General features: G+C 49.8%; 1 protein-coding gene across 5 annotated transcripts in view; it reads left to right on the top strand.

Moving 5' to 3' along the window:
• The window catches only part of WWOX (WW domain containing oxidoreductase), an 886,111-nt gene that overhangs the window by 478,944 nt on the left and 382,689 nt on the right, over positions 1 to 24,478 (top strand). The window contains exon 9 of one of the 5 annotated variants that reach the window (XM_043436489.1): positions 8,842 to 24,154. The exons of the other annotated variants lie outside the window; for them this stretch is intronic. Coding sequence (XP_043292424.1) covers positions 8,842 to 8,991 — 150 coding nt within the window. The 3' untranslated portion in view covers positions 8,992 to 24,154. Of the gene's footprint in view, positions 1 to 8,841; positions 24,155 to 24,478 lie in introns of those variants that run through there. 5 annotated transcript variants of the gene reach the window in all.

Here is a 24,478-nt window from a genome sequence, read left to right as displayed (position 1 = left end):
AGCATAAAAGACCCCCCCTCCGTTCTTTAGTTGGTGCCTTCCTGTATCTGTTGGCTGAGAAATATGTACCAAAACAATGCCACTTGAAATTAAATGATCACCTAGAGTAATTTAGGACTTCATTGGTTAGTGTGTTTGCCTACACTTAAAAAAGAAATTAGTATTCTTTTCATACTAAACATGTGCTAAGGAGGAAGGTGGTGACATAATTCTGTATTATGTAATAATTCCCAGTGACTTATGGGAATGACTTGCTCAAAAATCTTATGTAATATTCCCAATGACTCTGTCTGATAGGTCTTCATAGTACTCTTGTATAAAATGGAGTTCAGGGGATTAAGCTAGTGGCCTGTATCTAGGGAGTGGACAAGCCAGGATTTATACCAAAATGGTCCAAGTGCAGTGTTCTGAACAGGTAGAAATTTTGCAACCCGAAGTAGCTAGCCTCTCCAGATTACAATTGCCGACTCAAAAAGAATGAAAAGTCCAAGTGTTAGTTGTTCAGTCCTGTCTGACTCTCTGCGACCCCATGGACTGTAGCCCACCAGGCTCCCCTGTCCATGGAATTCTCTAGGCAAGAATACTGGAGTGGGTTGCTATTTCCTTCTCCAGGGGATCTTCCAGACCCAGGGATCAAACCCAAGTCTCCTGCATCTGCAGGCAGATTCTTTACTGTCTGAGCCACTGGGGAATAGGAAAGAATAATCAGGGATAGACAGTTCCTCCTCTGCAGCTCCTCTGGGGGAACCTGGGGCACCTCCTATTGAGAAGCCTCACTGCAGACTCTGAGGGTCAGAGGCCACCCTTGGCAGGAATGCTGTCCTCAGAGGCACAGTCCTGCTGGGTGCTCAGGGGTATGCCTGGGGCAGGGGAGAAGTGCTTCTGGTCAGAGAGGCAATCGCCCTCATCCACCAGAGAGCCTTAGACCAGGGCTTCCCCCCGCCAAACAGTCCCCTCTGGAAGACGACCGGCTTCTCTAAGCGTTAAGATGAGTTTCTGTTCTCAAGCAATGAGTAGACAAGCCAGAAAGCGAGCAGTAGAGAAGGCAGGGGTGAGGCGGCCCAGTCCGCAGAGCATGCTCCCATCCTCACTTGGGCTCTCGTGCAGCCATGTGAATGGGGCAGGGCTTATTTTACAGTTAACCTCATCCTGTAGCTGAGGAAACTGCACCTCGAGAAGTAGGATATCCATCCCCGAGTTTTGTAGCTGTTAAGACTCAAATCCTACATCTAGCATCCTAGCGTGACCGTGTAAAATAGAAGACACCCAATTCAATCTGAGCTGTGTTTCTGCATGTCTGTGAGGGGCTTCCCTGGTATCTCAGTGGTAAAGAATCTACCCACCATGCAGGTCCCTGGGTCAGGAAGATCCCCTGGAGAAGGAAATGGCAACCCCCTCCAGTATCCCTGCCTGGAGAACCCCCATGGACAGAGGAGCCTGGTGGGCTACAGTCCCTGGGATTGCAAAAGAGTCAGACGTGACTGAGCAACTCAACAACAGCAATTTCTTTGTATAAATGTAGCCCGTGCAGTGTTTGAGATATATTTACACTTGAAGAAAATTGTGTGGGATATACTTAGACTAAGAAATAAATTGTACCTGAAATTAGAATTTAACGAAAATCTGCATCTTCATTTGCTCAATCGGGCACCTGCTCACAGCATCTTCTTGTTTCTGCCCCACTCTGCCATGTGGTCTGAATGTCATTCTGTGATTCAGTAACTGCCCTGGGAAGTCACGGTTGTTTTCAGAGTAGCTCCTTATCAAGCACGTGTCACCTGCTAGAAGCTTTACTTCCTCTGTTGCATCTCCTCACACCTTGAAAGTTGGGTCTCCCTTTTCAGATGAAAAAACTGGGGCTCAGAAAGGGTAAACAGCTTGCTCAACGCCTCTTAATGAACGAAGGTGAAAACTAGGATTAGAACCAGCATCTGTGCCTCCAAGGGCATTTATTATAGATATCCACACTCCACATCCCACGCCAGTATTCTTGCCTGGGAAATCCCAAGAATAGAGGAGCCTGGTTGGCTACAGTCCACGGGGTCTAAAAAAGAGTAGGACATGACTTAAGCAAATAACTAACACTCCAAAAAAAATTTTTTTTTAAATTTAAAAATAAAAATGATGTTCACAGTCACCCAGAGGTATAAAGCCCCTTGTAGGGGGAACCCAGGGGTTGGCTTGAGGAATTTGTCTCTTCACTGCACCCAGAGAAATGCTTCCCATGTAACAGGTCCTCTGCACATACCTGTTCGTTGACTGATGTTTCAGGAATAGTTCAGAAAATAAATGGGGGGTGGGGGGGAGTGGAGAGAGTTGAAAACTCAGTGCCATTTACACGTCTGTTTCGCCCTAGATGTATTTTAAATTTTGTCAGGACCATAAACTGTGTTTCCAAACACGAAGATAGATTGGGCCTCTGACCTCTTCCGAGGTGACATAATTCATCCGAAAGGTTTATCGCCCTGCATGCCATTTCACAGTTCCCTGCGATTCCTCGCGTTCTTCTCCCTCCATTAAGAATAGAATGGGGCAGTTGGGGACGGAGGTGAGGGTGAGAGCTGGCCAGTCCTGTGTGTGCGCGCGGAATGTGGCCCCCAGGAGCCCCAACCCCCCGCCCCAGCCCTCCTGTTAACACCACACTCTTATCCCGTAATCACAGCCTGCGGGAGACAAAATCACAATTCATCTGGAAAACGAGATTAACTCATTTAAGCTCAGCACTGATCACAGAGAGACAGTGTTGGCTGGTGCCTGGCTGAAGGGCAGCCAGCAGATTCCTGGCCCCAGTGGCTCGGGGGCGGGAGAGGGGCACCGGCGGGGAGTCCTGTGCATCTCTGCCGCCCCCGTTCTCTGACGAGGGTCGCGTTCTTCCCTTCCTCATCAGAGCATCTTCCGAACCACGCAGCTGTCCCCGCAGCTCTTCAGAGAACTTCTCGGGTCGGTATGCGGCAGCGTCCTCAGCTCCGGGCCCCACAGCACGTCGTCGAAATGAATCGCCCTGTGACTTGGCGCTGGTCGATCCACGCGGAGATTGGATTTGCGGTTGCGTCGGGTGCCTGCCTCCAGAGCGCGGGTGTGCTGTCTCCCCGGCTGGGGCCCGGAGCGGAGGTTGATTTCCTTCTACTTCCCGCGTTCCCTTTCTCAGGAGGTGACTTCCCCCAGGGATGTCCCCGAGGTTGAACTGCTCTGTCTGTCCCACCTGGAGCCCTGAGCACAGGTTCTGTACCCACATCTAATTGTCCCCCAGTGGCCTGTCCATTTGAGGGACTTGGGGACCTGTTTCCCACATGGAGCAGAGAGGCACCAAGTTGAATATACAGTTAACTGCCCGGAGACTCGCTTGTGGAAGCAGTACGTTCAAGAGACGGGCCGGCTGCTCCTACCCTCTGCAGGGTCCACGCCCACCCTGCCCAGCCTTCCCGACACTGCTTTGCCGCACCGCACACCTGGGATGTGCCAGAGCTCCCCTCTTCTCCTGACACGGTTCAAGTTAACGGACCTGAGTGGTGTATGTGGGTGTTTCTCTTCTTGCTTCGCAGTCTTGTTTTATGCTTGTTCATGTCCTGACATCTGGACCACAAATAACTTACGTGTTTGTCAAGGCCAGATGTTAGGACCTAATGACCACTCACCAGGGGTTTTAGGAAGGGAAGGGGACAAGTCACGATAGAATATTTTGAACGAATATCTTGAAAGCCAGCTGGCTCCATGAGCCAAAGATGCTGCGTGTCTGACTCTGTGCTTGCCAGGCTGGCCTCTCTGTGATGGAGAAACCAGTAGACCACGAGTCCTCCAGCATTTCGTGTAGATTGTTTTGTAATGTTCAAATTAGTAGGGAGTAATACGCATTTTAAAATATATCACTATTCCTTTTGAAGAAACATACCATTTCTGGGTATGTTCAGTAACAGTGACTGAATAATTGCTTCAATACACAGGAACAAAATGCTCTTATCAGGCAATTGTAGATGCTTTGGAGAGAAGTTTTAGGATTAGGTGGCTACAGCCATTCAGAGCTTTGCTGAATATTTAACAAATTTTTTGTGTGGATCCATCAGCTAAGAAGACTATCAATTTTAGAGCATACAGCTGTTCGGGAATAATAGTTTGAAAGACCGGCCCCAAAGATCTTGGTGATTAAAGTGTGAACAGATGACGGAATGATAAACCTTAACGTCTAAAATGTGTTTTTATAGTTCCCTCCCTATGTAATAACATTGTCTGATGAATGTATTTGCAGCGAACAGACCGAGTGAAAGAACCTTCCATAAGGGGACCCAACACAGTTTGAATACAAATGTTTGCCCCCAATTCCCCTGTTAGTGATCGACTGTATGTATTGATCAGTGTTAAAAAGGAGGCACCCAGGAGCCCCCTCAAAGCCCTTCTGCGAACGCACTCCCACTTATAAACGCATGCCTTGCACGGGTATCGATCACAACTATTCCATAAACACATCTCACAAAGTCCCTCTGTGCCCGTGCCATTTAAATTAGTCCAAATGCAGAGCAAAGCTTCCTTCCAAAGGGAAATAGCATGTCTTCCAGCAGCTCCGCTACCCCAGCCCTGGCATGAAATCATTCGCAGTCTGTGCCGGGTTGGTGAAGACAACACCCTCCCAGCCCTGAGCGGATCGAGCCCTCGATCGAGCCTGTTTCCTAGCTGATGTCCCTTTGTGTCACATCAGGTGAGGAGGTGCCCTGAATGCAAAGCCAGCGTGCACTTGACTTCAAAATGTTACATGAATTAAAAGCACTAGAGACTTGGCCCCCAGGTGTAACCTGTGAAGCTTGTTTTCACTTGGATTTAAATGAACCTACTGTCCAAGACTGAAGGAGGAAATGGTAACCTGCTCCAGGATTCTTGCCTGGGAAATCCCATGGAGAGAGGAACCTGGGGTCACAGAGGAGTCGGACAGGTCTTAGCAACTGAGCAGAAACGCAGCCTCAAAGACATTTTCCTGAGACAGTCAGGGAAACCTGAATATGGAGTAGCTACCAGGTGGTATGCCGCACCTGTTGTTAATAGTAGGGTAGGTACCATCTTAAATAGAACTCGTTCTGCATCACAGATGTAGACTGGTGCATTTGTAATTGAGAGCATGTGATGGCTGGGGTTTGCTGGAAAATGACCTAGAAAAAGTACTTGGGAGACAGGGTGGACAAATCAAGACGGATAAATGTTGATAACTATGGTTGACTATGGCTTTATTTAGCTAATTTCTCTATTTTGGGGTATGCTTGGAAGCGTCCATAATGAAATACTATCTAGAGGTCTCAAGCGACAAACTGCCAGGAAATGACTGTTGGAAATAGCCAGTATCAGATTCCCGGGCCCCTGGACAGGGCATCGCGTGAGCCGGAATGGACAGCTAATTTCTGGTGACCAGGCTGGCAGAGTTCTGTCCTTGTACGGTTATTATTATCTGGGCCCTATTACAGGCTGAATTGTGTTCTCCTAAATTCATTCGTGGAGGTCCCCTGCCCCAGAACTTCAGATTATGACTATGTTTGAAGATAGGGCCTTAAAAGACATGATTAGGGTTAAAGACAACAACAGAGGAGGAGATGGTTGGATGGCATCACCAGCTCAATGGAGATGAGCAAACTCCTGGAGATGGTGAAGGACAGGGAAGCCTGGCGTGCTACAGTCCATGGGGTCACAAAGAGTTGGACTCGACTTAGCGACTGAACTGAAGTTAAAACAAGGCTGTCAGGGTGGACCCTGATCTAATCTGACTGGTGTCCTTATGAGAAGAAGAAATCCGGGTGTACATGGAGGAACCACGGCTGCATGCATAGAGGGGAGACCACGTGGGGACGCGGAGAGAAGGTGGCTGCTTGCCTGCCCGGGAGAGGGGCTGCAGAAGAATCCAGCTTGGCCTAGGGATTGGAGCCTCCAGCGCTGTGAGAAAATAAGCCCCAGTGGGATATTTTGTTACGGGAGCCCTGGCAGACTAATGCTTGGGTACGGTCTGCCTACGAGGCGGCGAGAGAGAAAGACAGACCTGGAGCTCGGGGCACCAGGAGCTGGACTGCGGTCCCCGCCCTGCCTCCAGCTAGGAGGGCAGCGTGCCTGCCCGTGTGCCCACATCCCTGTGTTATCTCCATGAGGCTGTGACTGGTGGGATGGGAAGGGAAGTGGGGAACAGGAGGCAAAAGGACGCCTTTGGGGGACTGGGTGAGCCGCAGCTCTTCCTCCGTGGGGCCCCCTTCCAGCACGCGGCCGTCTCCCGCGCTGTGCTCCAGGGACATCCAGCTCCCTCTCCCCACTGGGCTCCCGCGTCCTGACGGCCGCGCCGTGCACCGCCCAGCTCTCGCATCCATCTCTCGTGAAGGATGCCGAGGGCCCGGCTGCACAGAGATGTTCCAGCAGAGCGCTTCGGGCAAGGGGGGCGGTCATCAAGACCTCTGGAGATTGGTGAGGAGGCGCCTGGCACGGTGTTGGCCCTTGGGTGGGGTTAGGACAGAGTCCGTGAAGGGGGAGGGTCAGGGTGAAGGCCGAGAGGCAGGCGGGGCCACGTCACACAGGGCCTTGCAGACCGCAGTGAGGGCTCGAGATGGTCCTCTCATAACACGGAGCCACTGTCTGCTGTTGAGCTTGAGGGGGGGCCATGTGAGGATGTGGAGAGAAGGTACGTGACCTGTGATGTGTGATGCACAGCATATACATGTCTGATAACGCACGTAAGGTGTGACATCGTATATAATCTGTGTTTATACGCTATGTTGTGTGTTTGATACAAGATGTAACATGGAATGGTGTGATAGTACTCGCGCCACGCCACAGCTGCTGGGTGGGGAATGGGTGAGGACGGGAAACGCGGAGGCCGATTTAAAACAGCCGTCCCCAGCCTTTTTGGAACTACGATCGGTTTCATGGGAGACAGTTTCCCACGGACTGGGGTCGAGGGAAATGGTTTTGTGATCTTTCAAGCACATTCCTTCAAGCTTCACTGGTGGCTCGGCTGGTAAAGAGTCCGCCTACAATGCGGGAGACCTGGGTTTGATCCCTGGGTTGGGAAGATCCCCTGGAGAAGGGAAAGGCTCCCCACTCCAGTGTGCTGGCCTGGAGAATCCCATGGAGTGTACAGTCCATGGGGTTGCAAAGAGCGGGACACGACTGAGCGACTTTCACTTTCACTTCAAGCACATCACGTCCCAGGTGGCTCAGACAGTAAAGAATCCGCCTGCAATGGTGGAGACCCAAGTTCGATCCCTGGGTTGGGAAGATCCCCTGGAACAGGGAAAGACTGCCTGCTCCAGTATTCTTGCCTGGAGACTCCCATGGACAGAGGGGTCTGGCGGGCTGCGGTACATGGGGTCAGGAAGAGTCAGACATGGTTGAAGCTACCTAGCACGCACGTGTTGTTCCTCCCCTTCCTCCTCACCGTCTCTCATACTTGTTTGCCTCTCTGTGCTTCCCGCCTCTTTGCTCATGGGAAGCTGTGTGCTGGTTTGAAACCCATTCAGAACACAGTGGACTCGACACCAAGTGGCTTATTGTAAATGAATCCACTCTGACTGCCGTTACTTTAATGGCACCTAAATGATAAATGTTAATAAAAAAGCATTTTCGCTTGGGAAAGCACAATGGTATTTCTTGCCAGACTGCCAAAGCTGTTTGCTTTATGGGAAGGGATTTGAAATAAGGGGTTTTGGTGGTTGTATTTTTGCTTCAACAGTTATTTATGGAGAAAGTATGGGCCATTGTGTGTTTATAGTATCTCTTCTTTATGGATGCCCAAGTTATTATTTTTTATTGGTTTGGGTACTTATTTTGCACATTTGTAAACAATTATGTAGTTACACAGCTGTTGTACCACAGAGGCCACATGCATTCCCTGTTAAGTTAAAATTCCATGAAGGATTCTCACTGGATACCACCATAAAAGAATTACTGCAGTTCCAAAAAACAAGAGAGAGAGAGAGAGAGAGGCTCAGGAGCTATCATTGGGTTTTTACAGTGTTTGGAATTAAATAAATGTAATGCTTTTTTGCTAACTTTAGAGCTGGCGTCAAACTTTATAACTTTATGAAGTTTCTTTTTTTACAGTTCGTCACTGGAAAAGTCCCTGATGCTGGGGGGAGTTGAGGGCAGGAGGAGAAGAGGGCGTCAGAGGATGAGAGGGCTAGACGGCATCACCGATGTAATGAACATGAACTTGGGCAGACTCTGGGAGATGGTGAGGGACAGGGAGGCTGGTGAGCTGCAGTCCACATGGTCACAAAGAGCCGGACACAACTGGGTGACCGAACAACATGAAGTTTCTACCTTTATCCACATTTGAATAGAAGGCTTCATATTTGACTGTTTGCCACCATATTAATGAATGACTGGCTACTTTGGTAAATTCTGTATCCTTCTCCATAATCTTGGTGGGGAAAATGCATAGCTTAGGAGACTCCTAGTTTATCTAAGAAAAGTTTTTGAACAGAAAGTATTTATTTAAGGTGACAGATATTTATGGAGCCCCTGATACATGCCAGGAATTGTTCTGCTGACTCAAACAGGGGAGAAATGAATAGAGGGATGGAGGGAGCTAAGGAGAAGGGCAGAGGATGGGGTAACTGGTCCAGATCTCGGAAAAATATATAGCATCTGGGGCTCTTTTCAAATAGATGGAACTGAAACGTCATTCATTTACTAAAACTCTATAAGGCCCCAGGCACTGTAGAAAGCTGTAGAATTGAGGGTGTGAATGAAATGAGCAGAATCCCTGCCCATCAGAACTTAGGGGGTTGGTGAAGACTGTGGTCCTCCCCATCACACACCTGCCTTCAAACCCAAGCCCCGTCATGCGTCCTCTGCTTGGCCGGCAATCTCTTTCTCTCCCAGCCTGTTGTCCAGTGGATGATGTCACCACAGAAGCAGCCCGTGCACCTCGCCCTTGACGCAGAGCCGGTGACCATGGCCAGTGGGTTATTCTGGGGAGACTCCCCCATGCCCATCTCCTTCACCATCGCTGCTGCTCACCCATTCTTATGAGACCACTGCTTGCTGAATCTTCTGTTGGGGGTGTCAGCTCAAAGAAAGAAGAAAAAAAGAAATATCAAGCTTGCCTGAAAAGAGGACGCAGCCTCGTTGGGGAGATGGTCACATGTGAAGTGAAAAGGTCTAAGATGTTAAAACAGGCATCCAAGGAAGAGCACCAGGGTGAAATGCTGACAAATGGGAGACGTCTGTGGTGTTCATTAAGAAAATGGGGGGGGGGCAGGTGTTAAATACGATTTTTTAAAAAGGGAGGAGACCCCAGGGCACATTGAAGCACATTTTGAAATAAGCATCTTGATCGAGATAAGTTCGTTTCTCCTGTCTTAGGCTGGCTTATAGTATTTCTGTGTATCCTTACCGCGTCTGAAATGTATTAGTAATGTTTGTGATTTACCAAATGGAAAATAGCAGTTAACTTTAAGCAGTAGTTAAAAATGAATCCGTAGGTGAGAGTTTTATCTGTTTCTCTCAGCCATCAATCAAAAACAAAACAAATAAAGAACAAAAAAAGGAAAGAAGAACCTAGTGTTTACTTTGCAGTATGTCTCTGCAAAATCTTGTTTCACTTTGCCGTTTTATTCATTTGAAGCACGTTTTCACCAAAGTGTTCTACTCTAAGCCAGTCTCAGTTCAATTTACAGTGAAAGGGTTTTTTTTTTTTTTTTAGTTTAGATAATTTACATATAAAAGCGTTACTGTACATTTTATAGAACGACTGTGTTCAGAAAACAACGATTTCAATTTAATCGTATTGTTATTCTGCAAGTTGAAAATGCTTCCCTCTTGCTTCTTAGTCTTCCTAACAACATTCCTTCTTGTCCTAATTTAAAACTGTTAGTGTTTGAAAATTGATGTGTTCCTGTTAGACCCCACCAGTAAGACTTCAGGCCCACTGTGGTTTGTCTGATGGACTCGACAATCATGTGCACCTGTGAGACACAGAATCTTCATCATAATCTGAGCATGACAGGTATATAGGTCTTTCTAAATTATTTTCTTTCTTCTCCCAAGAAATTTTGTTTGCGAGTGGCCATATCTGTTTTAAAAACAAACAAAAATACAAAAAAGTACTTACACCTCCCTTTATGTTTTAATATTTGCCATGTTCTTTCCCCCTTTTCTCCCACCACCCCCGCCTTTTTTAAAAATGACACTGTTGTTCTGGAAAAGTCCTCAGGAGTCAGTTGCTGCACCTCAGAATCTTTTATCACAATGAGCCTTTGAGAAGCAGAGTCAGATGTTCAGACCACCCTTATTTGTCCTCGGAAGCCTGCCAGTGTTTCACATTCTTGACCCTGGATTTGAACTTGAGGCTCTGACTCTATAAAAGACAACCCTCGACTTTCATGCTTCCGCAAGCTTGGGTTACACTGCAAATTTCCACCGGTCCCCACTTGTCTGTCTCTTGCAGGATTTCAGGTTATTCCCCAAGTGTCTTAGGCAGGGCATATCGGAGTGCCTGCCTCTACGGCACAGTCAATAATTGCCGGGTGAGAGCATAGTCAGCTGTTTAATCAGGAGCCACAAAGCTGCATTTAAAATTTGGCTCGAGCCAAAAGATAAGTGCGCCCCCTGACCTCCACCCCAGGAACGAAGCCCAGAGTGTGTTTCCGACGACAGAGTAGCCATCAGGGCCACTGAGGAGCGCGTGCCAGGGCTCTCCCTTTCAGTTCCTGGGTTTGCTGCTGCCAGCGTCTGCCTCCTACCAGCCCGTGTGACGGAGGTGGCTCGTCGGTGAGGACTTGTAGACGTGCATCCGTGTAACTCTCAGCCTCACACGTCCCTGTGTGTGGTTCTTGGTTTGGGCGCCGCATCGTTGTGTCTTGCAACAGACAAGGGTCAGAAGTTTCCTACAGCCTGTTGTCCTTTCTACAGTATCCTTAACTTACGTGTCCCGTGGAAAGAGTATTTTCCATAATGAAAAGAACGGACTTTTTTTCTTCCAGTATATTCAAAACATCTACAATTCCTCTTTTCCCCTTCAGGTTTTAACTACCGCATTATAATACTGTTCACATTTACTTGCAAATTCCTAGGTCGCTTTTTAAAAAAGGCATGTGGTGATAACAATTTTTCTTGTTATTAGTCTATGAAGATGCTTAAGGCCAGAGTTCAGAGTATTTTCCCTGCTTTAGAAGTCATAAGTGTTAAGTTCAGGGCAATCTGAACCGTTCGTTTCAGAAAAATTTACTTTATCAAGGCTTCCCAGGTGGTTCAGTGGTAAAGAATCTGCCTACCAATGCAGGAGATACAGGAGATGTGGGTTTGATCCCTGGACTGGGAGGATCCCCTGGAGAATGAAGTGGCAACCCACTGTAGTATCTTTCCTGGAGAATCCCACGGACAGAAGAGCTTGGTGGGCTACAGTCCATGGGGTCGCAAAGAGTCGATCATGACTGAGCATGCACCCACAAAGAAAGGAGATGTGCTTGGAGACTGAGCGACCTAGATTCAAAGCCTGATCCCAACACGTACTGGCTGGCTGACCTTGAAGAAAGACCTCAACCCCCGCTGAGCCTTTTCTGAACTGCTGAGTGACTGAGACGTCCTCACAGAGGTGCTCTGGGGGTTGACTAGGGAAGGTGTACGCCGTGCTGAGCATGCAGCCTATGCTCTCAAGATTGTTCTCCTTCCTTCCTGCAAATAAAGGGGCCTGCTTTCTGTTCCGATGAATAGGCCCACAGAGCAAGAACAAATACGTGTGTAGCGGCTAGAATGTTGGCTATCACAGCAAAGCCAGGAGACCCTCTGTGTCCGTGTGACTGTCTCAGCGCTCCCTGCCCATTAAGGAGCTATTTATGTAAACTATTAAGTGAGTGAGAATCCAGCCTTGTTTTTCTTTGGAAGTAGTATTTTGAATGTTAGTGCTTTTTAAAAACATATTTATTCAATTTATTTGGCTGCACCCGGTCTTCGCTGTGGCCTGTGGAATCTAGTTCCCCGACTGGGGATCGAACTGCAGCAGCCCCCGGTTTGGGAGCATGGCATCTTCACTACCGGACCACCAGGGAAGTCCTCTTCTGTAGGTTTTAAGTTCCCTCTCCAGCGGTCGCACCCAGCTCTGGTGGCGTATTAGAATCACCTGGGAAGCTTCTGAAACCTCCCAGCAGCAGAAGGCACGGTCTCTTGCCTTTGACGTCAGTGTCTATCACAGTGGCCTTTGCTGTTAGATGTTCCCCCCATGAGGACCGAGGCAGCAAAGTCAGGGTGACTGCAGGGCGGCCGGTTGCTCCGGTCTGTGATGACGAGTGAACGTCTTGCACCCTGTTGGCGCCTGCTCACGCCCCCTCCCCGCGCTCCTCCCCAGCTGCTCTTCCCTGCTCTCACAGTCCCGAGAGCTGCCTTCCAGTGTCCACAGCCCCGCGGCTTCTCTGGCCACTGGAGTCCCCCCCGGGGTCACTCCTGGCGGTGTGCTCTCTGCCAAGGTCAAAGATAGACCTTCACTCCTTGGCATCAGACTGAGCTCGTTCATTTAACAGATAACCCTAACATTTCCATGACTGAACTTTTAATTCTTAATAAGGATGTATTTATCACTCTGGTCACGGTCTGTTGTGAGTCCTTCGAGGACCTAGGCTTTATCCATCTGGGGCCTCACCTGCCATTCTCGGAGGGCTTCCACCGTGCCGTCTCCTCCAGGCCCAGCAGCAGAGCAGGGAGACACAGCATCAACCTCAAGAGGCGTTTCTGGGCTGGGCCTGGAGGCAGCGTTCCTCACACCCACTCTCACCCTCTGGCGAGAATTAAGGGCATCCCAGAAGAAGGAAGAAGCGGGTTTGGTGAAGATCCAAGCAGCCTTTGCCTCATCCCCCTGTTCTGGATCTCAGCCCTTCATTCATAATCTATAATTAAATCTTTTGGGAGTGCCCGTCAGAGCTGGGACACGCTTCTAGGGACTCTGGGTACCAGCAGTGAACAAAGTCCCCAGTGATAAAATAAGGTATTGGATTGTATTATCTTGACAATAACTTGCAACTTAGATTTTTCACTGTAGTCTATCTATCAACATGAGAGTTTCCATCGACATAACTTTTAGCAGCAACTCATGAGAATAACCATCTTTTCTGTCATTTATTCATACCTCTCCTTTTTCTAGAAGAAATTATGGCACATAGTTTTGTCTTTTTGTTTTTTTAGCACATTGAACCTACTACAAGGATCATCCTTATAACAAACTATTAGAGTTACTGGCATGTCCTGCTTTATTCATTTGGTCAGGTCAAGGCCCCTCGGTTTGGGGAATTTGGAGGAGCATACCCACACATGTGAAGTCCCCTGGTGAAATGACAAGGAGCTAGGAAAACATTTCCATGTCCTTCCCTCTTGGCTTACATCAAAATCACCTCTTTGCCCTTGAGTTTGAAAACCACATTCCATAAGCTCTGCGTAAATATCACACGACCACTTTTTCTACCCTCCAGGAGACATTTTCTGGGGAGCAGTGAACATGATTTGATGAGGTTTTATGTGTGTGTGGAGTTTTCCAGGCATATCTCATCCCCATTTCTTTCCCTCAAGAGTTTCTCAAAGGCAGCAGTGAGTTTTATTTGTTTCTTTTTGTATTTCCTGAGGCTGAGCACCTTGTAAAGAACCCCTGATGCCTCGTGGGTGTTTTATGGGTGCTGGTTGCATTCACGTGCTATCTTGGTTTCTCTGGGCTGTTGTAACAAAGAAGCCACAAATGGGGCAGCTTACAATAACGGACGTGCATTCTCTCAAAGGCTTGGAGACTAGAAGTCCCAGATCAGGGTGTCATCGGGGCCCTGATTCCTCAGAAGACTCTAGGGGAGCATCTGTTCCATGCCTTTCCTTTAGGAAAGGTATTGCTTCTGGTATCGCTGGCAGCCCTTGGTGTGCCTTGACTTATAGATGCATCACGCCAGCCTCTGCCTCATCATCACATGCCCTTCTCTTGTGTGTCTATCTCTCCTCTTCTTATAAGGACACTTGGCTGTTGTTGAATTAGGGCTCATTCTACTCTTGATCATCTCCAAAGACCTTACTTCCAAAGAAGGTCATATCACAAGTACTCAGGTCCAGGATTCCATCATGTATTTTGGAGTGATGCAGTCCAACCCGTACTATGCACCATCCCCTTCCACAAAGCACCACCACACACAAATCCAAGTCCCGATATTTCACACGGTACTTGAATTCCTCCAGGTCTGATGGATGAAAACATGAAGGAACAAGCAACCTAATGAATTAATAAGGTGGCTGGGTGTTTAGGGAAGGCTCCTTCAGAGAGATGGCCAGGTAGCACAAAGATTAGGTTGTGATTCTATCGTACCCGGGCTCTCAAGTCTCTGGTTGGCATCTTTGGTGGTGGTTTTTAGCAAGGTTTTCAGTGCTGCCAAGGAAGATCCTCCCTTAGAACCTTTGGAGGGAGCTTGGCCTTGCCAGTACCATGAGTTTGGACTTCTGGCTTCCAGAACTGTGAGAGAATACATTTCTGTTTTTTAAACCGCCTGGTTTGTGGTCGTTTGTTAGAGCAGCCACGGGAAACCCACACTAAGGGTAGAGACTGTGCTCAGACCCTCAGCTGCTGACAGTCAGGGATAGGATCAGAATCCACAGTCTTGCTTCTCGAACCTGCCGTGCAAACGCCTCTTCCCAGATAGTAGAACCCCTCCCAGCCCAAACTCCCAAGACTCTGGGTACGTTCGAATCAGACTGTGAATGTGGGCAGTCACACAGCAGTGCCTGACACAGAACCAATCACACTGTTGTTGGTTTTATTGGTTTTTTGTTTTGTTTTGTTTTTACTCCTTACCACAAGTTGTTGAAGAATTCTTAGTGTTGCTGGGAATGGAAATATTTGGCTTAAGAATATAAAGCTATTTTGCTTTTAAGGCTCTGGTTACATCTTGTCAAATTGCTTACTGAACAGTGTATGTGTATATGTGTATGTGCATATATGCATGTAATGTATATACACACACATGCATATATATACATCAGGATAATTTCACTGATGAGCCTAGGACCTCAGATCCGGTGTTCTCTCTCTCCTCCCTCCCTCTCATCTCCCACCCTCCCTCACCTGATGCCTCCCTTCCTCCTTCCCTCTCTTCTTTCCAACATTTCCTTGTAGTCCATGAACTGGGCTGTCTTGGGCACACCAACTCCATAACTAAGATATGGCTTAGGACTCACTCACACAAGTCCAGGAGAAATAAATCTTTGAGGGGAAAAAGAAACCTATGAATAACCTCTCCCGGCTTATCATAAGGGGTATGGGGAGTCTGTTCCATCAGGGAGCCATAAGGAATCCAAGAATCCCGGGAACTCAGTAGCCATGGGAGGGGATAGACATGGGGCGATGATTTTGAAATCTATGCATGAGGCCGCCCTCACTGATTCCCTTCTAACTAATTGGAATGTGGTACCAAGGGGGCACTGTAGGACTTCCGAGTTTAGGTCATCAAAGGTGATAACAGTTTTGATCTGGTTCTGTCTCTCTTGTGGGATACGTACCCTCGGAGCTTGGCCAGCACGCTGTAAGGAAGCTCAATCGAGTTCACGTGTGGACACCCCAGGGAGCTGCCCACACGGACAGGAACTGAGGCTGCAGCAACCATCAGGCCCGAAGTGAACGTCTGAGCCTGCAGGGGAGACCAGCCTCCCAACATGGCGACTCGGGGAGGCCCACCGTCACCCAGGCACCCTCTGCAGATTCCGACTCACGGGGTCCATGGGCAGGGGTGGTGGTGGCTCTACACCTCCAAGTTTTGGAATGACTTGATGCACAAGTAGAAGAACTGGAGTGTGTTCTAATCCATATCTTAGCTAATGTTTACCAGAAATTAAGCCCTGACACTTCATTAACCGCATGTGGGCATATCTGAGAGTAAGGAAATTGGACTCAGATTCTTAAGTTAAATAAAATGCAAGGAAGCCCATGGAAGTTTGTTGAAATATTCCTGACCTGGCCTGTGTTCCAGTGGCTTTTGGACCCAAAGCAGGTGGGAGCAGTTGTCTCTATGGTTCTTAGGAAGGGCTTGGGAATTAATCTCTGACAGCTCTGACTTCCTCTTTTCCTGAGAATGAGCATGGTGTGTTCGCAAGAATAAAGAAGTGGCGTTCATTCTATGTCGTTGCTGACACCGAGTGGATGGCTGTTCGTTGTCTTCTCATCTTTTCTCGCTAGAATTTTTCAAAACCCATTCCTTTACCACCACCCCCTTTTCTTGTGGTTTTTCACATTTTAATAATGCGAAGCAGTGTTTCCCAAACTTCGTCTTTATACCCCATTTGCACCTTTTGTCCCGTTTGCTCCTTTCACATATTGTTTGTTTTTAATCTACCTCTGTGTATACTTAGATTACCAATTGCAGCTGTTTTATGGAAAGTTTTATATGCCTAATATAAATGGAAGACCAGTATCATTTATCGTAACTATAAGATATTCATCAGAAGTCACTGAGCCCCAAACAGTGGTTTTAAATTCTAGTTAGATAACCTACGGCTGCTGGTGACTCTGAAATTGAAGTGTTTGGTATTGAGGAAAAAGAAACGTCGATATGAGACTTGTTTTTTCTAATAAGTACAGGACTGTAAGAGAATTGAAAAGAGATTTTTTTTTTCCCCTTCATGTATGTCTCAGGAGTATAGCCTCAGAAGTCTTGAATTTACCTGTAATATTTACATGTCACATTTGCCCAGAGCACTTTTCCATAATCGTCCTAATCAGAACTTCATAAATGTTTGTTGTGTTCATGAGCCTGCTTGTCTGTTAGATTCTTAAAGAGCTGATGGCTGCCATTTCTAGCGACTGGAGCCATCTCCTTACACACTTGGGAAATAAGTCTGGCCCTTAGTGCAGCCGAGCTGGCGGACAGGGCTGCTTTATATGTAAGCGGGCTGTGAGGATTAATTTTACGTGTCAGCTCGACTGAGCCCTGGGTGCATGCAGACACTTGGTCAAGCAATGTACCAGCTAGTGTTTGCAAAGGGGTTTTGGACAAGACTGACATTTGAATCTGTAGACTGAATAAATTAGATCATCTTCTCTAATGTGGGTGGGCCTCATAAGATCAGTTGAAGGTCTGAACAGCATAAAAGGCTGAGTCTCTTGTGGGCAAAGGGGAGTACTCCTGCCTTAGTGGTTTGGTCATTTTCCTGCCTCTCGACACACCAAAACATCAGCCCTTCCTGATCAAACCCAGCGGCCTTCAGACTGGAACCTGCAGCACCAGGCTTCCTGAGCCTCCATCTGGCCCATGGAAGGTCCTAGAACTTCTCAGCTTCCATAGCCACATAAGCCAGCTCCTCATCAGTGGTTAATACATTAATGAGTCAGTGTTTATGTATTTCCTGTTGATTCTATCTCTCTGGAGAAGCCTGATGAGCATGGAGGCAAGATTCTGCTTGGAGGTGCTTCACCTCAAGGACATTCAGACATGACCTTGCACATTCCAGCTGGACTCTCGGGCCTGCGGGTGTTGTGTGCTCTGTTCACTCGTCTCCTCTCGGCGTCTGTAGACTCAGGCCCGCTCCGTCCCTGAGGGGTGAGCAGAGGTAGTGCCTACAGGCTGCAGATCGCATCCTGGATGGTCTCTCTCAGTCGCCCTTTCCCCTCTCCTGGCCTCCAGCGGCCACGAGCTCCCTGTCGGTCATTCCCTGCCATCCGTGTTTCTCGTTCTCAATCCACGTTCTCCATCCCATGGATGAGGTGCTCCGGGGAATCTGTGGGTTCCAAGGTAACAGGGACCGTGCCATCAGAGCCCGGATGGGCTGGTGGCTTTCAGCAGCTCCCGGTGGCCTCCTAAGGGGCAGCCGCTGTCTGCCAGAAAGTTTGAGGTTCTGACGGGATCATATGAAAAACAGTTCTATTAGGTAGAAGTGACGTGCGAAAGCCCACATGCGTGTCCAGCAGGTTGTCACAGAGAGGAGGCTGCTGTCATCTGAGGATTTCAGGAGCTGGTGAAGTTGAGTAGATGGTTTTCCGCCTTCCTCATGTTATGTACTGAGTGTGCTCTTGCCACTGGGTGATGTTTTTTGTTTGTTTGTTTGTTATGACAATAGTTAGACATAAAATTGGTGTTTATGTGTGATTTGTCATCTGAAGATTCTCTCTGTAAGACTCTGGGGTTGTTGACGAGTGAAAATCTGGCTCCATGTAGCCAATGAGAGACCCTGAAGGAAATGGGCTTTTTAAATAATCGGACTTGCACTGCTCTGGGACTCTTGGCATATTAAAATATAAATCCACCTGTGTCTCTCAGTTTTATCAGACACGTGCATGTCTGCACAGAACAGCGGCTTGTTTGCCTGGTCCTAACACTCCCTGGTCTGAGGAGCCGCCTCAGTTGTCGTGTCGCTTGCTTCTGCCCCTGAAGTGGTCAGGTGGGGAGCGGGTGGGACTCTGCCTGCTTGACAGATGTGAGCATGGACAGAAGCCGCAGCTGGGCTCGGACCAGGGCTGTCTGGTCCTGGCGCCCAGGCCCCGAACCCCAGAGCCACACTGCACTCGCACCGAGGATCAGGAGGCAGAGGTGGGCAGAAACATTCCCTAAACGGCATCCCGTCTTCATGCTTTTATGCCCACGGGACAGTGCTGTTTCTTCACCCTCATCATGGAGACCCCCAGAAGGCCACACCCTGCACTGCCAGTTTCGTCCTAGCCCTAGGAAGGCGTAGCGGGATGGGCCAAGTCCAGTGGCAAGAAGCTCTGGCTCCCTGGCTGACTCTGCTTTCTCCATCGTTGGAGTGAAGCATGGGGAGCCGCACTCTGTTCCCTGGCCGAGAAGTCCCGGAGGCGTGAGGATGTCACCAGGAACCCCCGCAGCCTCGGATGTCCCAGCCGTGCTGTGACCTCCCCAAAGCTGAGGCCATGAGTTTTCTTCCGGATGCCCGAGTACCTGACTCCAGAGGTGTTTGCTGAATGAATGCCTGATCCCGAGGACCATTCTGGCAGTGGTTTGCAGGAGGATGGTTTGTGCACAGACCTCCCCTCCACACTTGGACCGTTAGGACCTTGCCCAGGCAGTGATTACTGAGGAAACTTCTGGGCGCTGTGTGCTTTCAGAAAGCAGGCTAGCTGTCTCCAGAAGTTCTAGCATTCCGCCCAACTCTGGGAGAGTGTTCTGGGTGGATGACAATAGGCCTGACCAACAGAGGGCTGAGCTGGGAAGGGTGTGCAGAGACCCCTTATTACACCCAAAGCAACAGGATATGTTATTGAATAATTGGGGCTTCCCAGGTGGCTCAGTGGTAAAGAACCCACCTGCCAATGCAGGAGACGCAGCTTCAGTCCCTGGGTCAGGAAGATCCCCTGGAGGAGGACATGGAAACTCACTCCAGTATCCTTGCCTGGAGAAACCCATGGACAAAGGAGCCTGGCGGGCTATCGTTCATGGGTCACAAAGAGTCAGACGTGGTTTAGCAACTAAACAACAACAAACAACATATTGACTGTTTGGGGTCAGACAGAAGAAGAAACCTGTGCATTTCTTGTTACACACACACACGTCCCTCCATAAAGGTAGACAGCTCACTCCCTCCAAATTGTCTCCCCAAAGGAAACCCTGCTTCAGAAGCCACGCGCTGCAGTCCACCCCCCTTGTCACCAGCTCCTGCTACCTAAGTGACTCCGTCTGGGGCCCCTGCGCCCCCAGCCTCTGTCCCACCGCCCCCAGGCATAGCCAGCGGCCGCCTCAGCCCTCTGTTCCACCCGGTGCTTCTGAGCCGGAAAATAGTTTTGTCTTCTGAGAACCCCATTTCTTAGAAAGAAGCCCCAGCGCCCCCAGCCTAAAGTTGAAAGAAGAGCTCAGGAAGGGCTGGGTCTCGGGGCACGTCTCCAGTGCAGATCTGACTCAGCCCGCCGGCCACGCCTCTTGTGTTTCTGTGTGAAATCGCCCGTCCAGGGGCTCCAGAAGGCGAAGCCCCACAGCCCCATTTGCACAGAGCAAATGCTGACAGTCCTGGGAGGGCTGGTTGGCAGTAGCCGTGAGCTTGGACCTCTGTCCACCCCCCCACCCCGCCCCACCGCAGGCTATAGAGCTGGGGGGGAGCCGCCTTAGGACGTCAGTTTCCGGGCTCGCCGGGTGCTCAGAAGGTCACTGTGGAGGAGCGGGCGTGCAGACCTCCAGGTGCAGAGGTTGCTAAGTGTAACAGAGGGCGCCCCCTCCTCCCGGGCATGGGCTGCCAGTTACTGCCTCTTAGTGCTGGAAGGGGACTTGGAATTGATTTGGCAAAGAAGGTTAATGCGTTCTTAAGGCTGCCAGTTGGCCCATTGCGTCGCTGGTAATCGGGGCAGGGGAAGCATTTAATTTGCTGCGCTGAATGCAGGTCCACCAGCGGTGGTATCGTGGTCGCAGCAGTTTCTCAGTGCGTGTGCGTGCGTGTGTCTGTGTGTGCGCACATGTATGTGGTTCAGACGTGCTCCTGCTTCTCCGCCTTTACTTCCCCTCGGCACGCAGGGGTTGTTAATCCCAGCCTCCGCCAGCTCACCAGCCCCCACTCCCAGCCCCCAGAGAAAGCAGGACAAGGGCTGTGCCGTCTTCTAAGCCGTGTCATTGGAGAACTGGGCAAAACAGGTTCTTCTCTTTCACAGGCCAGGGCTCTCCTAAAGGGCATGCACCCATGATGATATGCCAGGGCGGAGGTCAGCCAACTGCAGCCCACGGCCAAGTCTGGTTCTTATAAATAAAGTTTTATTGAAACACAGTCACACCCTTTGTTTGAGAATTGCCCAGGACTGTGTTCACATTACAACGGACAGTTGAGTAGTTGTCCCACAAAGCCTCTAATATTTACTGAGGCCTTAACATAGAATGGGCTTCCCTTGGGGCTCAGCTAGTAAAGAATCCGCCTGCAATGCAGGAGGCCTGTGTTCGATCCCTGGGTTGGGAAGATACCCTGGAGAAGGGAAAGGCTACCACTCCAGTATTCTGGCCTAGAGAATTCCATGGACTGTATAGTCCACGGGGTCGCAAAGAGTTGGACACGACTGAGTGACTTTCACTAACAGAATATAATTGCTGACCCCTTAGGGTTGCCAAATTTAGCAAATAAAAATACAGGATGCTCATCTAAACCTGAATTTCAGGGAAACAATGAATAATTCTTTTTTTTTTTAATTGAAACTGTCTCACATTTAACTGGGCAACCTGTTTTTTGTTTTTCATTCTTTTCTTTTTGATCACGTGGCTTGCAGGGATCTTAGTTCCCCAACCAGGAATCAAACTCATACCCCATGCAGTAGAAAAGCTCAGAGTCTTAACCACTGGACCACCAGGGAAGTCCCCAACCTGTATCTTTCAATCTGGGTGCCCTATGACCCCCGCAGTAGGCTATGGGAAGAAAACATCGCAGCTTCTGTTTACATTGTTTTTTATCTCATCCCATTTAAATTCCCCTTTCTTTGAATGTTTTATCATATTACATCTAGAGGTTTATACATCATTTGTGGGTATATAAATGTACAGTTCTTGGGGGGTATGTTCAGAATTTAATTTTACTGCTAGTGGTGCATGATCAAAGCAGTCTGGAGACCACTGAGAGGAAAAACCCCCACCCGTATGACCGATCCAGGTTTCCGGCGTGACTCGGGTGAAGCCTGGTCGGAGGGAAGTGTGCAGATTCCAGCTCTGGCTGGTCCAGTTGTTTAAACACCCTGGGTTCTGTGCCCTCGTGTGGATGTGGGGCTAATGGTTTGTCTCTAGAGATGGGGTGCTTGTAAAAACCAGTCCATGTTTGTGTCTCCAGTGCCGGCCAGAGCCTGCGGAGTGTGGTAGGCGCTCCACAAGTGTCCTCCTCCGGGCCGCCGCAGTGGAGACCATCCTGCAGGGAGTGGGAGGCCAGGGGCCCCAGCACCCCGGCAGGCCGCCCTGGGGCCGGGCCTTCTCCCGCTCCCGCCGTGCCGGCCACAGCCGTGACTCACGCGGGCTCGGCTGTTTGTGTCTGAGAGGCGCGACCCTGCACTGTGGTTTCAGTTCACATCGGGTTGGGGACTCAGTTTCGTTTTCACTTTGGTTGGCTGTGTGAGTTTCCACCCTTCACATCTTCGGTAGCTGGCATTCTTGCGAAACTCTGCGGGGATTCATTGGAAATTGTCCAGTCAGTACCCGCCGACGTGACTGTCACGGTTCCTGGTAAGAGCCGGGCAGCAGCATCCAGTTGGGCACCGGCCACTTCCTGGGTGTCCAGAGAGGGTTCTGGCCTCTGGGAGGGCGGGAGGGACCTCCCTAGTGTCTCCCGAGCACGATCCTCGCCCCCAGCACACACTGCCCGCAGCTGGGCTTGAGCAGGAAGTGCCCTGGTCCAGCCCCTGAAGGGAGCATCCACCTTCCTCCCTGGAGCATCCACCGTCGTCCCTGGAGGAGGCCCTTGTGCATCTTTCTGTCTCAGTACCGCAGCGGTCTGAGCAACTTCTTTGCTAAGCCACATGGCAGGTCAGCTGCCGGTTCTTGTCTGTTCCCGGGGCAAGGTGCAGGCTGGCAGAGGAGAGCCACGCTTCCCGCCCAGGATGGCACAGGCGCCTCCTCTCTCTGAGGGCGAGGTGACGAGTTGAGAACGAGGCCCGAAGTCCCAGCTCCTGTCATCACAGAATGGAAGTGGTGTTTCCCACCATCCATTTCTCAATTCACCGGCAAATTCTTCCTGGGGAATCTACTCCATGTCACGCCTGGCCCTGCACACCAGGGGTACCAAGGTGTTTATGTCTTCACTGCCCTCAAGAAGCACTGTTTAGAAGAGAAATCAGAAAAGTGACCGATGTTTCTGAGGCAATGTGATGGGTGTCAGGGCACGGGAAATCTGTGTGTGCTTTCAAAGAACTGTGCCAGGGACATTTGACACCAGTGAGAAGGTGGCGCTTCAGCTGGGCTTTGAGGTCAGGGTAGGAGTTTGCAAAACGGAGAAGCAGTGTGGGGAAGGGCATAACAAGTGGAAGCAAATAGGAATTCTAAAGCTCACGGCTTTAAATGGTTAGATAGCATCACCCACTCCGTGGACATGAACTGGAGCAAACGCCGCGAGATAGTGGAACGCAGAGGACCCTGGCATGCTGCAGTCCACGGGGCCGAGGAGAGCTGGACACAGCTTAGAGACCCCACAGTAGCAGCAGAACTCACAGTCTCAGAGCCTCAGGGTGTGTCTGAGGAGCCGCGCAGGACTGGGGGGTTTTATTTACGTGCTGCGTGCAGAGGAGGCAGGAAGGGGCCAGCTCGGAGAGTGGCCGTGGGCCCCACCGCGCGTCTAGTACCTGAAGACAAAGGGGAAAACAGGAGTTACTAAGGAGCTAAAACATGAAGTGGGCTTCTTGACCTTAAACGCCCATTTGACCAAAATCATCAGTTAAGCAAAGAAGAACAAAACTCACATTTTTCTCAAAGCCGTAACAGCCCGCAGTTTCCCGCCACGTCCAGACTTAGTTCTCACCCCCGCCCCCGCCCCCCCGCAGAGCTCACAGCCTGCTGCTGTCCAAGTCCCTCCCCACGCTGGCATCCCCCGCACCTGCCTGCTCACAGCGCAGACCACTCAGCCCCCAGCACCCGTGATGCTTGTTGCCACTCTGTTGATCAAGAAACCAGGGTCTCAAGGGGCTGAAGAGCTCACCTAAGGAGACCGAGCCGGTTCAGAGCAGCGTTTGGACTTGAACCTGTGTCTCTCCGTTAAAGCCAGGTCCTCTCAGCTAGGCTCTTTCCTGGAAGAACCCATCCTAATGGCACTTGGTCCTGTTGGGGGACTGATGGATTACAGTCAGATTTCTTAGCCAGCTTTGGCTGAACTGGGCATCTCCCCCCGCCCCCAAGTCCCTCCACCACCAGCTTCCAGAGCCTGAGTCTCCAAGGCTTCTCTCCACGGGTACTTGGCTTTGAGAAAAACGAGCGTGTTTTTCATGCCTGGGTGTCCTGGCCTTTCCTCACTGCTCACTTGCAACCAAGCCGGGTATGGGAATGCATGATATGGGGGCGCTTCCTTTCCGTGTTCCCTTTTGGCGGGGGGGGTCCCTCCCCAGAGAAGGTTCGGTGGAAATCTTCTCCTTTTGCCTCTTTTTATTGGATCTGCTTAGAAATGAAACATTTTAAGGGCCTTCTTGGCTGGAGGATTTTTTTTCTTTTTTATTATAAACATAAAACGTTCATTGAAACATTAAATGTTTCATAGCTGTTTTTCAGCACATAAATTTTCATCGACACCCACCCCTGACTGCGACACCCTCCTCATATACTTCTCCTCCTCCTCCTTCTTTTTTTTTAAATTTTAACCTCCTCACATAGTTCCAAGACCAGAACTGCGGGTGGGTGGTGGGGGCTGGATCACAAATGAAACACAAAGGTGACTTCGACTCCAGCCGTCCAGTTTGGGAAAACGCGTCATGTTTGACGGCAGGGAGGAACACGCAGGTTCCCGAGCCCGAGCCCCGCTGAGGAAAGCAAGGGCTCGCTGCTCCCCCCAGCCCTGACCTGAGCCCCCGTGAGGCTGAACCCTGCTCCCAGGCAGCAGAGGAGTCCACGGGGCAGGCCCCAGATGT

Source organism: Cervus canadensis, chromosome 18, assembly GCF_019320065.1.
Source record: "Cervus canadensis isolate Bull #8, Minnesota chromosome 18, ASM1932006v1, whole genome shotgun sequence".
In the NCBI taxonomy this organism is placed as follows: Eukaryota; Metazoa; Chordata; class Mammalia; order Artiodactyla; family Cervidae; genus Cervus; species Cervus canadensis.
The sequence above is the reverse complement of the archived record's forward strand: the minus strand, read 5'-3'. Positions and strand labels throughout refer to the sequence as shown.